Source organism: Bicyclus anynana, chromosome 18 (genome assembly GCF_947172395.1).
Source record: "Bicyclus anynana chromosome 18, ilBicAnyn1.1, whole genome shotgun sequence".
Classification (NCBI taxonomy): domain Eukaryota; kingdom Metazoa; phylum Arthropoda; class Insecta; order Lepidoptera; family Nymphalidae; genus Bicyclus; species Bicyclus anynana.
The window spans coordinates 13,046,612-13,062,890 of NC_069100.1; the positions used below are offsets into that span (position 1 = coordinate 13,046,612).

Here is a 16,279-nt window from a genome sequence, read left to right on the forward strand (position 1 = left end):
ATATGTATGGGGGTCCGCGGTATCATCTATGGACCATACATAAATGCTGATATCTCGTATTCGCTAAGCTTACTTAAAGAGAGAAGTTTTTTTTTCAGACGAGAACCCTTAAAGATTAAACTTTAAGGGTACCATGGGGTCGCCACAAATCTAAGTGTTTGGTGACTGGGGGACATTTATCCCGTAGAAAATTCTCCACATAATTCAAAACATTTTCATTTCTTTTTAATATTATTAATATGATTACCTACTGATTAAATAAAACGAAAACTAAATTTTGTGTAACATTTATTAATCAAAAACTTGATATTTACAGTAGTTTTGTAATATCACAAAGTTTATTAATATTTTAAAATTAGAACAAAAAATTATGGAGTCTGTGAGAATAATTATAGCGACTAAATAGGGATGATGACAGTTTTTTAAATTGTACATAAATTAAGAGTATGCTAATAGTAAAGTAATTTTGTAAAAGGAACAGTGTATCTGCGATCATTACTTTCGGAGCTACAGGGATTTAAAGGGTCAGATTTGAGGCGCTGCCGCGGATCCCTGAAAAACGCCCCATACAAAATGGCACGAACTAATGACGTCGTAGGCAATGAATGATCGTTAGATTTGTATGTGCGCTCAAACATAACTACTAATATTTGTGTTAATTGTGCGTTTATGTTCATAGTTCATATATTAAAATATGTCACATTTAATGTAAGGAAGCTAAAACTGTATGAATTTTCATCTAAAGATTTTTAATAGATTTTGAAATTTTATAATCTCATTTATTTTGCAAATATCCAGACAATCTTTGCTTTTTATGTTTAAAGTAGTTAACATTGTCCTTATTTACCCGAATGTATCATAAAAATCAACATATTCAAACCTAGTCATCATCCCCATTATTGCGACTAAGGTTAAGTTTTCTAAGAAAATATGTTTAACTTGTTTAGTTCAAAATAAGTTCCAGCCTTTTTTCTAACCTATTTATTTTAGAACGCTGTTCAAAAATAGTTAAAAAATATTGGTTTTGGTAAATTTTATGTAAGCAATTTGTGAAATATTAATTTTTTTGAAAATTGGCAGAGGTTGGCATTGGTTGGCATAAATACAACAATAACACAACATGTTAAGCGACTAAAATGTTATGTGACTATTTAGAATACAAAAAAAGTAATCTTTTAATAATTTTCATGGGGAAGTGGTAAAAACGATTACGTCTTTCTGAAATTAAAAATAATAATTGGAAATATAAAAAAAATATGAAATTATCAGTCAATCAATAAAATAGAAATATATCTATTATCTATTTTTAATAGAAATCAAGCAGAGAATCGCAACTTTTTAAAGATTTAAACAGTTTGTTCTTTTTTATGTTTCTATTTACCGCAGATTCTGAATGACAGGAATACTCCAAATACCTCGTCTGCATCAATTGGTGAAGTGGTCTAACATCGTATTTATCACTCCTTCGAGTCATAGTAGTGACGTCAACTTTAAGAATCACATCAGAATCAATAGAATCATCACTTGGAACCTTTGAGGGTAGACGATCTAAATTTAAACGTGATATCTTAGATGTATCACCATCGTTAAGTATACTCGGCGATATTGTGCCATGGTTATTAACTGAAGACTAAAATCTTAAATGTTTTTCCAAAGCACCGATCTTGGCTATTTTATTTTTCGAATTGTCATTACTTTCAAATTTATTGGCAATTTCTTTACCTCTATGATGTATACACGTCTCAGTACCAACGTCAGATTTAAAAACGTGGTCAGTGTATTTATGATTAAAATTGCTGTCATTTGAATTGAGATTTACTTCGATTTTACCAGAATTCGGTTTGGATTCTTTGATGTTGTGTATTATTTTATTACTTCTACTCAAATTATCAGCAGAACATTTACAAGGTTTAGCACAGATACATTTTGCTTTCCTCGCTTCGTTTAATTTAATTATATTAATTTCACTTGGCTTTTCATTTAATTCATAATTACAGCCTACGTCCGAACTTTTAAGTTGACCCAAATTCATTAAAATCTTTTTTATAACACTAAAAGTACTGGGGTTAAGAGCAATTTCATGCACTGTATTATCGTGATTATCAGATTTAACAGAGATGTTTAGTTCACGATTAGTACTACAGGGCTTTAAGCATGCCTTTGAAGCGTTTATTTTGAAATTTCGCACTAGTGAAACAATTTTTATCAGTTTCAGTTGATGTATCTTTAACATTGAAAGTTGGCTTTAAGCCGTTGTTTAGTTCGGACGCGTTCAGTAATTTCTCACTAGTGTAACATATTTCATCAGTTTCTGTTGATGTATCTTTGACATTCAAAACTCCAATTAGTCCAGAGTTCAAATATTTAGGTGTATGAGAATTTAATTTATTTACATACGTATTGGTGGACAAGCCGCCGCTTTGTAAACTTGCATTACTCGAACACAAAGTAATTAATTTAGAAGAAGTATTCCTAATGCTATCTATATTGTCGATTGAATTATTTTTATCTAACTTCAATACATCTGCAGCTGCTCCTCCGATATCTTGTAAAATGTTAAATAATAATTTATTACTATTTTTCTTTTTCATTTGATCTGATTCAATGTTGTCGTCCTCGTCTACTTTTCCACCTTCAACTAGTGTAATACGTATAATTTCTAAAGCTATGTTAATAAAATCTTTAATATTTTCTAAACTAACTCCATCGTCATTCGGCGCTCTATCATATTCGCAAGAAAACCCATCATTTTTTAGTGAAACCTCATCGAGACGACTTTGAGGGTCAGCCTGCATCATATTTTCGTCAAAAGTTCCTATTCTTTTGTTTTTACTTATTCCTATTTTCGAAAGGTTTTCCTCTCTTTTATATGCAAAAGATTTTTTACCTGTTTCATTTTTTTTAGATATCGTATCTTCAATTTTAGATGCAGATACATTTTCTGAAGATTTTCCATAATATTTATGGAAAATCTTCAGATCCATAATTCTTAGCAAAATATTATTTTCTTTTTCGTTCGTACTAGCTAAATTATTTACACCCTTTTTATCCATTTTAACTTTTCCAGAAATACTTTATTCTTAAAATTAAAACCTATTCTGTAACGGGTAGCATATACAACGCGTGTGTAATTTAATTTGATTGTTTATAATTTTTTCACTTAGCGGTACACAGTAACAAATTTTATCACTTTTTCTGCAAATCCTAAATATTTTGCTTACGACGAATACGCAAAATTTTTTCACAAGCTTCAAAAATATATTTATACATTTTAAAATACTTATTCCTTATCCTGTAACTTTGAAATTCATGAAATGTCTTTTCAGCACTAAACGTATCCCGTATTTTAAAATTTGAAATGATTCTTACTTATCATTGACGTTGAAAGAACAACATTTACTTACAGGTTTTTTATATGTTTTAATTATTTCAGTATCAGATTTGCATGCACGTTTTTTCGTATTCATCAACAAGCCTAATGGCCTCACATCGTACTTATCAGATCTACGCGTAGAAGTTGTCGCATCTACTTTAGCTATAGGTTTATCACATATTGATTGATGTGACTCAGAGTTGCAAGAGCTTTTAGGTTTATTTTGTGATGAACACTTACAAGACTTATTAGTAAAAATTTGAGAGGTATCATAAAATCTAAGTAACTTTTGATACAAAGAATTATTTCCATCTGGCGGCACGCTACATTCTGAGGTAGTAAAATTCATATTTTTGAAAGTTTTACAAGAACATTTTTCATGGCATAGGTTAAGAGATTTACTATTCTGTGTGCAAGATGTAATGCCTTTTTGATATTGTTTATTTTTTGAGAGATATTGGCCGGCATCTGCTGCTGCCTTGTCACATGAACACTTAAGTTGGTCTTCTTTTTTTACTTTTGATTCATATACATCTTGCATGCATGTTGCGCATGTTTTCTTTTTCTGACCCTCACATCCATGAGATTTTAATAAACTCGTTTTTGGAGAAAGAGGCTGCTCTTCTCTGACGTTTTTTGCGCATAAACACTTTTTGTTTTTCATAATTGGTAAACTTTGGGACTTATTGTAGCAAAGATTGGATTTAAACTCAGTTCTATGGGTGGTAGTATTATCACAAGAACAACTAGGATATTTTTGTGCAGGTATTTGAAGTATCTCCTTTTGGTAGTTACATTTGCAATTTAGCGGTTTTAAGATAAAATTGTTTTTATTGTCTTCACTACGAGATGCTTCTGGTTTTTTATTTTTTAATGAACATGAGCACATATATTTAGAGGTATCAGCATTTGAATTACAACTATGCTTTTTTGTTGTTGTACTTAGATCTTTTTTCATGCCACATTGTTTGTTAGATGCTTCTGAATTAGTCATACCAAGTAAAAGTAGCTTAATTATATTAAAAGTGCTTGGCGTAAGAGTCACATTGTTTTCATTGTTATTGTTTTGATTATCGGGCTTTGAAACGATTTTAATTTTGCTGCTATTACTACCAGGCTTAACCTGTGATATTTCACTATTTTTAACATAATTAGTGTAGCTACTACAAGCAGATTTAATTCTCTCACAACTTTCGACGTGGCTCGTACAGTTTCCTACACTATTATTAGAACATTTTGAAGATATATCTCCATAATTTAAGTTTACTTCCTGAATTAGTGATTCATTTTCAGTCACAGGTTGACTTATATCAGTAGAAGTGATTGAAAGCGGTTGGGATACTGTTGTTGAAATACTGGATTCGTTTATAATTGAATCATTTGCACTTTTAGACGAGGTACTGGTTGGTTTTGATATATCTTTTAAACTTTTTTTACAACAAATAGGATTAACGATATTTTTTTTTTCAGTGCTTACTGTTTTAACTCTATGTTCTTCACATAGATTTCCATCCTTATCCGGTTTTTTCAAAATAGTGATAGTTTCTTTAAAAGTTCTTTTAAGTTTTCTTACATTTTCTGAACTCTTTTGTTTAGATAGGACTGAACAATTAAAATTTTTGCTTATAAAATCTTTTTTAGATCCAGTTTGTATGCCTTTCTCTTTAAAAGATACTTTACTTTGTGATTTTATTACCTTAGGGCTTATCGATTTATCAGATTTATTTCCATTTACTGGTTCCAAATGTTTTATTTGTTCAGACTTTGTGATTCTTGTACTGTGTTCTCCGCAATATGTTCTATTTTCCTTATTATCTTTGGTTTTTGATAATGAGTTACTACGAATGCCTTTAATTCTTGGTTTAGATTTAGAAAATATCCACTCATTTCCTCTAGTAACATTATCATTTCTTACAATAGAAGGTTGGTGAGATATAAATCTTTGTGTGCTATTACTATTTTTAGAGTCTATTTCTACAGTCTGTGTCATTTTGCTGTTACAGGATCCTTCAGTTTTTACCTTAGATGCTTGACAAATACAAGTTTTATCTTTATTTTCTTCAATAGCTTTAGTTGTTATATTGCTTTCGTGTCTGGTATGAACTTCCCCATTAGTAAAATATTTGGGTACTTTTTCTTCCACATATTTATTTACTATATCACAGCTACAAACTGATTTTCCAATATGACGTATTCGTAAGGAATCATAAGAATTAATAGTTTCATGCAGAAGTTTTTTCAATAAGTTGTATCTACAAATTAAACCTACACGTTTTTCTAAAGCTTCACAACTACACTCAGATAAAACAATTTGGGAGTTTTTCTGATGTTTGGAACCACAAGATTCCGATTTTTTTTGTGATTTTGATAGTGGATTACATCCGCAAACAGGTTTTACAATATTATTGCCTAACAGGCGACCATTGCAATCAGGTTTTTCAACGTTTGATTGTTCCAAAGGCAAAACTTTTAAAAATAGTGTTCTTGATTCCGGATTCTTATCTTCGTTTTTCGTTTGGTAACAACTACACACAGTTTCTGCAATATCTGGACCTGTCAAAGGTTTATTACAACATGTAGGTTCTATATTCTCATGTTTTGGCAAGGGATCAGTCTTATGTTTTACATTGCTTTCGCAACTACAACTTTTGTCGACTTCTTCGATTACTTTCTGTGATTTATTGCTTAGTATTGTAGATTGTTCACTTTTAATAGTTTCACAGCTACAAAGAGCACTAACCGGCTTTTTATATACTGCAAATACATAGTCATGTTTTATATTACTTTAATAAGACAATTACAATAATTTATATTATTTTTAGTTTTAATATTGCGGTAATGTTACACGCTAAGAATATATATCGAATACTAAGGTTAATATTTTGACTATCAAGTAAGTCTTCAACGTTTTCATTAAAAGACATTAGAGGTTCTAACTGTTTCAAGAACCTCCATTTGGATATTCTTAAGTTCATACTTACCAACATCTGCTCCTGGACACTTTAAACAGTCCCCTGTTTCGAAATCATGACATGTGATTATCTTTTTCTCATTAACAGGCACCTCCCTCTTTTTATTTCTTTTAGTTTTTAATTCCTTAAATCTTTTTAATCTAAAATTATCTTCTCTCTCAATTTCTTCTAATTCAGATTGAATGTATCGAGTGCTAAGATGAATTCTTGGAACTACTAATTTTGATAAAACATTCCATTTCCTGTGGACACAAATTCTTGACTTAACATTGACACTATATAAAATGGTAGCTGTTGATTACCACCCTTCCATTTCTTTTGGTATTCAATTATGTAAAACTTTGATTTTTAATATATCATATCTTTATATCTTAATCAATCATGTTTCAAATGTTATTTTCTCGGAATTTTGTAAATAAATATGTACTTTATTTGTGGTTTAAAAGTCTTTTAATAATTTAAGATTAAATAAATATTTTAATTATTATTATTATACTATCAGGCTTAAAGAAAATTTACTGGATCTCAAAAGAAAAAAATGTTATCAAGTGAAACATATTCTCTTAACCAAGATTCGGTCATATAAGGATTTCGAACCCCAAAATCGGATTGGGTAATTCTTACAGGATGAGCATATCCATAATTAATGTAGCCGGGCAATGTGCATATATTGACATGTTTCGTGCTACCTTCCTCTGAATCCCTATCATTCGTATCATTATTATTTTTAGAGTTGGGAGTGGAATCACGTTTTACTTTGCTTAAAGTTATAGTACCTTTTTCTTCCCGTACGTCACCATCACTGTTCTCTGTTATTGTCAAATTCACCTTTTTCTTTTCTTGCATTTCATAAAATTTAAAAGTATCTGTTACATTAGAACTGTATGTAGAAGTGCTGGCTTGATCGTAGCCTATTCTACTTTGTTTTTCTGAAGATCTTATACTTTCTCTTTCTGAACTGCTTCTACTTGCTATTTCTATGTTTATATCGCGTTCGTTGGCTGAACGTGTTTTTGTCCATTCGCTTTTTAGGTTTTCTTTAATAATAAGCTTACATAAATCACAACTAGATGATGGCTCAGATGTAATCAATTTTTCTTCGTCTCTCTTCGTTCTTTTATTCGTCTCTCGTTGTTTATATGCTAAATTTGAACGCGTTTTGGACTTCAATGAACTGGCGCATGGTTTACAAGGAGGTTTGTCTTCAAATTTATTTGGTGATAAAATTACATTCAAATCACTTGTCATCTTACATGACTCTTTGCATTCGTTCAAAGAAGCTACTTGTGATGTACAAGGAGTTTCACTTTTATTCGATACATGTCCGGTTTTATCAGCTATGTTTAACTTAGCGTTTGGTAGCTGTTTTCTTTTAGATTCAATTTCATGTTTTATTTTTTTAAATTCTTTTATGACATTTTCAACGCTTTCTCTAAAAGTAATACCTTTATTGTTATCCTCCTTACTTAAACTTTTGGTTTCGTCAGTTTGTTCTAAATGTTTTAAATCAGGACCCAAATCAATTTTGTGTATAGATGATTCTGAAACGTTTTTATCTTTACAGGTAGTTATAGTTTCTTCTTGATTATTGGAAGATTGTGTCCAGATATTTATTTTCTGTTTTATATCATCACAAGATTCCAGAAACTGATCGACACTGGCTGATAAAATACCTAATGCCTTAGAATCTTTAATCGTGTTTATCACATCTGTAATTAGTTCGTTCATATTTAACACTTCTGTTTCTTCATTTGCTTTAAATTCGCTTTCATTATGAAAATTTAGTTTGTCATTAACATCTTGACATAATCGGATAAAACTTTGTACGTTAAATATTTCTTTTAAATCTGACTTACATTCTTTTATAATCTCTATGACTTTACGTAAATGGCATTTCAAGTGATCTAATTTATATTTTAAGCTGTTATTATTAGTATCACTAGTCTGTCGTTCTTTAAATAATTTAGCTTTACTACAGGAAATGATACCTTTTAGTTTTGTACTTTTATCAAGTTTTGAGTGCGTAGCATCACAAGATTTAAGGAACTCGTCTAGGTGTTGGGATGATATACTCTGATTTTGCAAGTCCAAAACAGTTTTTTTTGCTTCCTTTATAACTTTTTTAAGTTCTTCTAGTTCATATTCATCTCTATACTCTTGCATGCTTGAAGAGATTTCTTTATATGTATCAATTTTTTCTGTCACATTTTGACATTCAATAATAAATTTTTCGACACTAGCAGACAGAGTTACTTCGGGCTGAAATCCTTTTATTAAATAAACAACTGCATTCAAGTGGGTATTTATGACGGTTAACTGTTGTTGTAAATTAATATTAATTATAGGGCAAGATGGTTCATCTTCTTTAAAAAACTCATCTATTTTTAGTTTAATTTTGTCACACATATTCAGTAAATCACTTTTATCAACATTAGGAATTCCAATTTGGAGAAGTTTCTTGCCATAAACATTGAGTTCATTTAAAAGATATTTCAAATTGTCTAGTCTATGAGCTTCACAGCTTAAATTTCCTGTAGATGAATAATGAATTACTGAGGATGTTGTAAGATTTGGTTTTATTTTGTCATTGATTTCAGGAGGAATTTTACAAATATTACAACTCTCGTCTGTAATGGGTTTTGTTTCTTTCTTCTCTTTCAGTTCACGATCTCTTTTCTTTTTTTGTTTTACTTTTTTCAATCTATGGAATTCTTCTCTATCGATTTCCTCTAGCTCCGAATAAATATATCGAATAGTAACGTTTGTTCTTGGTATCACAATTTTTTTAATGACATTCATTTTCCTGCCAACAAATGTTTCTATTTTTAAATTTCTAGGAACTTTTTAATGAGTTTCCCACCCTTCTTCTCTTATAAGGACGTTCCATATTTCATTCAACAATATTCTCACTACAAAGTATTTAGAATAGACATAATTTTTTGAATATGGTTCAATCTTTAAATGAAAAGCTGTTGCTGCGCTACTTTAACAGTTTTAATATATATCCAAATTAATAGTTGTCTTACATAAATAGTTATTTATTTTATTTTATTAACTATTTATAAAAAAAAATATTTTGTTAATTTACTTATACCAAGGAGGCTTAGGATTTACCAATTGCACTATGCACTGTCGATCTTTCAGACTCCTAAAACGAGATCTGGCTACACAGGCTTTCGCTCCATATTTTCGAGTCGCATGGTTATTCCAGAAATCCGGTTTAACATTACAGTTAACTGAAGGTAAGCCAAAAATGTAACAATTAAGTACCTAACAATAAGCTGTAGAAACTAGGTTTTTGGGCAAACACATAAAAAAATTAAGTTTAACCTTAAACCTTGCAGCGTTTCACAAGGGAGTATACTTGGACCACTGATGCTTCTCTTGTATACTACTAGTATTTTTAAATTGTATAATGATTTACCCGTTTCTATAAATAATTTCATAAATCGTTGACTACGCCGACGACACAGCAACAGTCATAAAAGCAAATGACAACAAAAATAATTGAAATAGAGACGAATAAGCACGAAGACTCACTTACTTACTTCATGGCTTACTAACAATAATTTAACTATTATTAGAATACGAATTAATTACGTAATTGAAAAGAAGTTTTAGGACTTACAATAGTGTTAACCGCAATATGAATATTGATTTGGATAATATTAATAACCAAGAAACAAGTACAGATTTTTTAATTGCACAATTGATAGGATAAATTCACTAAATCTTCTAAAAAGGATTCGAGGAGCAGCTGCCATTTTTTTTGCTTAGATAACTTTTTTAAAAACCGCGGCAAAGAAATAATAAAAGGTATTTTCAAAACAATAAGGTAACACCATCTCGTAAAACTTAGTTATTTTAAAACTGCTATATCAAACTATTAGTCATCATTGTCATCAACATTATTATCAGCCGATGAACTCCCACTGCTGGACATAGACTTTGTATGGGCTTTCAAATACCACGATCTGGAGCCGTCAGCATAAAAGGACTTTTAGAAATATGTTAAAAACCTTAAAACGAAGTACCAAAAAGACAATAACATTTCATAACATTATCATAATCTTAAAAAAAACACTGAACGAAGCTCGGTCGCCTCTTACGAAGGAAATAAAAAAGTTCAATAGAAAACCTAAATGAAAAAAAAAAGAGTTGTCTAGTCCTTTAAGAGACGGAAGGGTGAGGCGATCGACAGCTATTTTGAAGGGCATCACTAACTACAAACTTTAAACATTATAATAAAATAAATACACGATGAAAAAATATGCACACGATCCATTATCATCATATCAGCCGATGGACGTCCACTGCAGGACATAGACCTTTTGTAGGGACTTCCAAACATCACGATCCTGAGCCACCTGCATCCAGCGAATCCCTGTGACTCGCTTGATGTCGTCAGTCCACCTGGTGGGGGATCGGCCAACTTTCTTTCTAGGCATATGATTATAAACCACGACAAACAAACCGACAAATTGGCGATGATACAGACCTGTATTTATTTTATTATTATATTATTATTATTATATTATATTACAAATTATTTATATTTTCGTGTAGTATAACACGAATATATAAATAATTTCTACGCATCTATACTAATATTATAAAGCTGAAGAGTTTGTTTGTTTGGTTGAACGCACTAATCTCAGGAACTACTGGGTTTAAAAAATTCTTTCAGTGTTAGATAGCCCATTTATCGAGGAAGGCTTTAAGTTATATATTACTCCCGTATTACGTACGGAGGACGTACGCGGGACGCCAGCTAGTGTATTGATATAGGAGAAAAATAACCATTAATTAAACTTTGTGGAAATGCGTTCAAAGCCTTCCACATGATCACCAGACTTGAGTCAATTTAAAAAAAACAATAGAATTTAGCCGATCCATTAAGAAAACAATTATTGTAGAGTGCGCGCACGATAAGTTTGCGCGTGGCCAAAATCTGAACTATGTCTGCCATCTTGTCATCTATCTCTATCTTTCTCTTGGCGGGTAAAAGAGATCACTAACGCTGGCAACATAATTGCGCCGCCAGTCGCGCGCAGACTTATCTTGCGCGCACTCTACCTCCGTATAAATAGCGGCGGACCCGGTTAAGCTTCGCTTGGACATACTCTGTTGGCTAGTGGACAGTTACACTAGCAACCAATCGTAAGAAAGCTATCGGCGACAAAGAGATAGAGAGTAGGTTTATTAACTCGCTTTTATAAGATAATCATTTGTAACTCCAAAACAGCTTAACGAATCTGGATAAAATTTTGCCTAGTTATAGTCTGAAACAACCCTACTGTATATCATATACCTCAGGTAACTTTTCATCTCGATATCTTCACATTAATCTACACTATAATATTTATAAAGAGTAACATAAGCTATATTTCCACGAAAATGGGAAATACGCGGGTAAAACCGAGAGATTTTGTTAGTAAATTATAGTCTCGAACAGCCCATAGGCTACTTTTCATCCCGATATCTCCACAGGAATGGGATATACGCGAGTAAGCCAGCGCGGAAGAACTCGCAATATTACCTACTAAGATATAACAAACGCGACGGATTGAACACTCTACTTGGAATCTGTTAAGGGACCTCGCACATTGATCGACCACGACCACGACCACAGCGTTATTCAAGATAAGAGAGAGCTAAGCGCCATGCTTTAATCCACTGGTCGTTGCGACCACTGAAGCTTTATTCTATATCGATGTTTTTGTAGCTCGACAGTGCGAGTCTTCAATTCGTCGCTAGAATCTGGCAAATGAAACATGACAATGTGAAAGTGGGCAAATTTAAAAATTCAGAGTGTGGTGTCCCTGAGGTGTAACGCGAATAGCAGATTTGACACTTGTAATATATTTAAAATTCAATATTCCTATTCATGAGTTAAAAAGTACTCCAAATGTTGAGCCCTATTACATATAGTATTATCTAAATCGATATCCCCAAGTCCTTCTGTTAAAATAACAATATTATCTTAACCTGCCATAAGCACATGCATAATTTTATTATGCGTGTACTTATGTCAGAATATATTATAAAAAAACTCATTATTCTCTTTCATTTGCCAGACTCTCGGCCTCTATCGATATCACGATACTAAAGATAGAGATGAATTCATGAAAACATGTAATTTAAAATCTACCCGCATTTTTTTTTAGCAATTATTTATTTGGATTTTTTATATGTAGGATTTAAGTCTAATTAGTATGTACACACGTACACCTTAGTGAGTTAATTGTATTTCTCATATAAGCGAATTTAATGTAATTTTTTTGAGAAAATAAAGATCTTAAACCAGAATTCAAAAGTCAGTCTCCTATTAAGTTGGAAAAATATCATTACAGTGGCCGCAACGTCACTTACCTAAACGTCCTAAAACGGTTAAGTTAAAAAAATGGCGGATTTACGACGAATGGTCGTGACCACAAACTTAGCCACAGCCACGTCGTAGTCGTGGCCACTTAGTGTGCAAGGTGCCTAAGAATGGTCGATATCACAATAATATTGCTCGGCTAATCAAAACTTTCGTAGCATATCGCGAATTAATATGTTTGGACGCAATCCAAAATACCCCAAGGATGCTTCAATTAACTCGAGATATTGTTATATCGAAATCTAATACGAATGAATGAAATCTTGTTACCTACTCTCTGCTATAGGGCATCCATATGGGGCATTTACACGTTTATAAGTCGCATGATTTTAATAAATGTTAGGGCCAGCGCATATATTCGTCTTTTAAATTAACTATTGACATCATTGGCGTGAAATTAGATCTTAAGTTGATACTTATACATTATCGTCGCATCTTGTGACTATAGTGTCCTGTGATCTGAAGTTTACCCATCTGTTTATTGGAAGTCTTTGCGAATTTATCTAAAAAGTTGCTATCCACACGATCATTATTAACCATTGTTAACTATTATTTTTTATAGGTTGGTCAGGATAATTCTAAACATACTAAATTTTATTTAAGTAAAACACATTTTATTCCACAAACAGACAAGTAAACGTTTAACGAGAAACGACCTTTAATTCGTTTTAACTTAAAATGTTAAATTAAATAATTCAATCTGTTTAATTTTTGAAAAATCTGTGTTTTATATAAAAAATAGTATGAAAAAGAATATATTGAAGTATATATTATAATGAGTAAAAACTACAACCCAAAACTAAACATATCACGAACAAAACTGCATCGCTCATGCCTAAGCTATTATTGTTAATGATAGTTTGTTCATCCAATAAACAGATAGTTGAAGGGCATTTCTAATTCGAATCTTCCAATTTCTACTATAAGCAAATCAATGAAAACCACTTACTTTGTCGCATTCTTGTTAGCCACCTCCAGCATCAGGAAGCTGGCTCTGAGCTGCATCATTACGATGAGCCGTTTCAGCAGATCCAGCCAAGCTTTCTTCGTCTCCGTGATGGTCTGACCGCCTCTGTCTATTCCCAAATGCGCGTACGCTGGATATTCAGTCTGGAGAAATATTATTTAGTTCATCATCATCACTTCAACCCATATTCGGCTCATTGCTGAGCTTGAGTCTCCTCTCAGAATGAGAGGCTCAATATTCTACCACGCAGGCCGAAATCGGAGGCAGAGGTCATATCGACTGGGCTATCACGGCTTTTACTATTCTAATTTAAAATTATTAGCATACTCTTAATTTGTATACAATTTGAAAAACTGTCACCATCCTGTTAGCTATTGGCTAGCAATCGTTATAGATTTAATATCAATATCATTAATGTTTACCTATTTTTATTAAATGAATGTAATGGGTATGGTGGAACAATGACTTCCGCCAATATGGCGGCAAAATCTCTGGCATAGTGGACTTCATTCTTTGTTCAACTGTCAAGTTATTAACACCTATCAAGTTATTGTGGATATTGCAATATTCGTCGTCGTTATCAACCCATATACGGCTCACTGCTGAGCTCGAGTCTCCTCTCAGAATGAGAGGGGTTAGGCCATTAGTCCACCACGCTGGCCCAATGCGGATTGGCAGACTTCACACACGCAGAGAATTAAGAAATTCTCTGGTATGCAGGTTTCCTCACGATGTTTTCCGTCACCGATTGAGACACGTGATATAAATTTTTCTTAAAATGCACACAACTGAAAAGTTGGAGGTGCATGCCCCGGACCGGATTCGAACCCACACCCTCCGGAATCGGAGGCAGAGGTCATATCCACTGGGCTAGCACGGCTATTGCAATATTAATAATGATTAAATATTAAATTATTAGTATTATGTAAAGAAATAACGAAATTATACTTTGATTTAATAATCCCTATTGTCGTTTTCTATTCACGACGTACGAATATATCATGGCGCGTAATCAAGGATACGCACTAAAACCTATAACCCGTGCGCATTAACTTGTCACCTGACTACTAAACAAATCCATGCAAACAAACTATAAACATCATTCGAGCCAGGTGTCAATCCGTACAAGCAGTAGGATAACTTGCCTCTATTATTTCAAACTGCACAATTTTGACGCTCGAGACCTGCTTGGCAGACTGCTGGACTACTACAGCCGCCTGAAACGAAATAATGCGATCGTCACAGATTACATATAAAAAAAATATGTTTGCTCTCAGAAATGTCTATAGATTTATTATTTAATTGTTATATTTAATTATTATCTGTACTTATTTATGTATATTTTAAATGGGGTATAACATGAAGTAAATAAATTATTATTATAGTACAATGTTAGGTATACCCAGCGTAAAACGACGGCATGAAATAATAATCCCGAGCATAGCGAGGGATTCAAATACAAAGAGGATATGCTCATCAAATTCAGTTAGTAACTAAGATTTGAACTACGATTCAATGTACTACGAGCACAAGTTTATAAACTATTATTAATTTTAAGACGTCCTACTCGCAATATTTTTTTTAGTAAAAATCTATATTTTATTTTAGAACTCTTTTCATGCGAGAAACAGATGGGTGAAGGTCGTTTCTAATTCGGCATGGCATCAAATGGATTTTTAATACTTTCTATATAAAATTTTCTATACTACAATTCTTTTGATGCGATGCGCCCGATACATTCGAGTTACTACAATGCGGATCTATGGACGCCTATCATCTATTATTTATTATCTTTATCCAGTTAAATATAATGAAATATGAAAAAATAACACAAAAAATTATTTTGACAGTGATTTTTATAGATTTTATAAAATTTTTCATATCGAGAAATCGCGGACGTGCTAACATATAATACCAGTCCTTCCTTCTTTATAATCCTAATCGACTATAAAAATTATACAAAAAAATGTTTTTTTTATTAAAAAAAAATTCACGCCCCCGGGTGGGCTCGAACCACCAACCTTTCGGTTAACAGCCGAACGCGCTAGCCAATTGCGCCACGGAGGCGGATGGGTGACCGCGCGAAATTACTAACCGCTTCACTATAGTACATTATAGTACACTATACTTATTGATTAAGTAAATATTTTAATAAGAATTATATTATGGAGAACAATTAATTATAATTATTGATAATTAGAATATAATTGTTAACATAACATTTTATGATATTTTGTATTTCGCTGTAGTTTTATCAAATAACTAATGAGGTGTTTTTCAATTTAACAAAATAGAAAACAATAGATAATAATTATCATTATGTGTTGACACTGCGCAATGCGCTACCATATGCCCCGTATTCAGTGGACTTAAAGTTTGGCGCACACTGTAGTAATTGTGTAGTTTAAAATTTCAAGATTTGTTTTTCTATTTGATTAAAGGTTCCTTATGTGACCGCAGCGGCGTCATTTTTTATTATTCTTTACAAGTTAGCCCTTGACTACAATCTCACCTGATGGTAAGTGATGATGCAGTCTAAGATGGAAGCGGGCTAACTTGTTAGGAGGAGGATGAAAATCCACACC

The 16,279-nt window shown here is 32.2% G+C and overlaps 1 protein-coding gene and 1 non-coding gene across 2 annotated transcripts in view; both read right to left on the reverse strand.

Annotated features, from left to right (window-relative positions):
* Positions 1 to 13,833, reverse strand: part of LOC112055778 (uncharacterized) — a 52,170-nt gene extending 38,337 nt beyond the window's left edge. Inside the window, exon 1 of the mRNA XM_024095982.2 lies at positions 13,677 to 13,833. Within this exon, the coding sequence (XP_023951750.2) occupies positions 13,677 to 13,735 (59 nt within the window). The 5' untranslated portion in view covers positions 13,736 to 13,833. The remainder of the gene's footprint in view (positions 1 to 13,676) is intronic.
* Positions 13,834 to 15,687: 1,854 nt separating this feature from the next.
* Trnan-guu (transfer RNA asparagine (anticodon GUU)) lies at positions 15,688 to 15,761 on the reverse strand. The gene has a single exon. It is a non-coding gene; the product is annotated as a tRNA-Asn (tRNA).
* Positions 15,762 to 16,279: the final 518 nt, after the last annotated feature.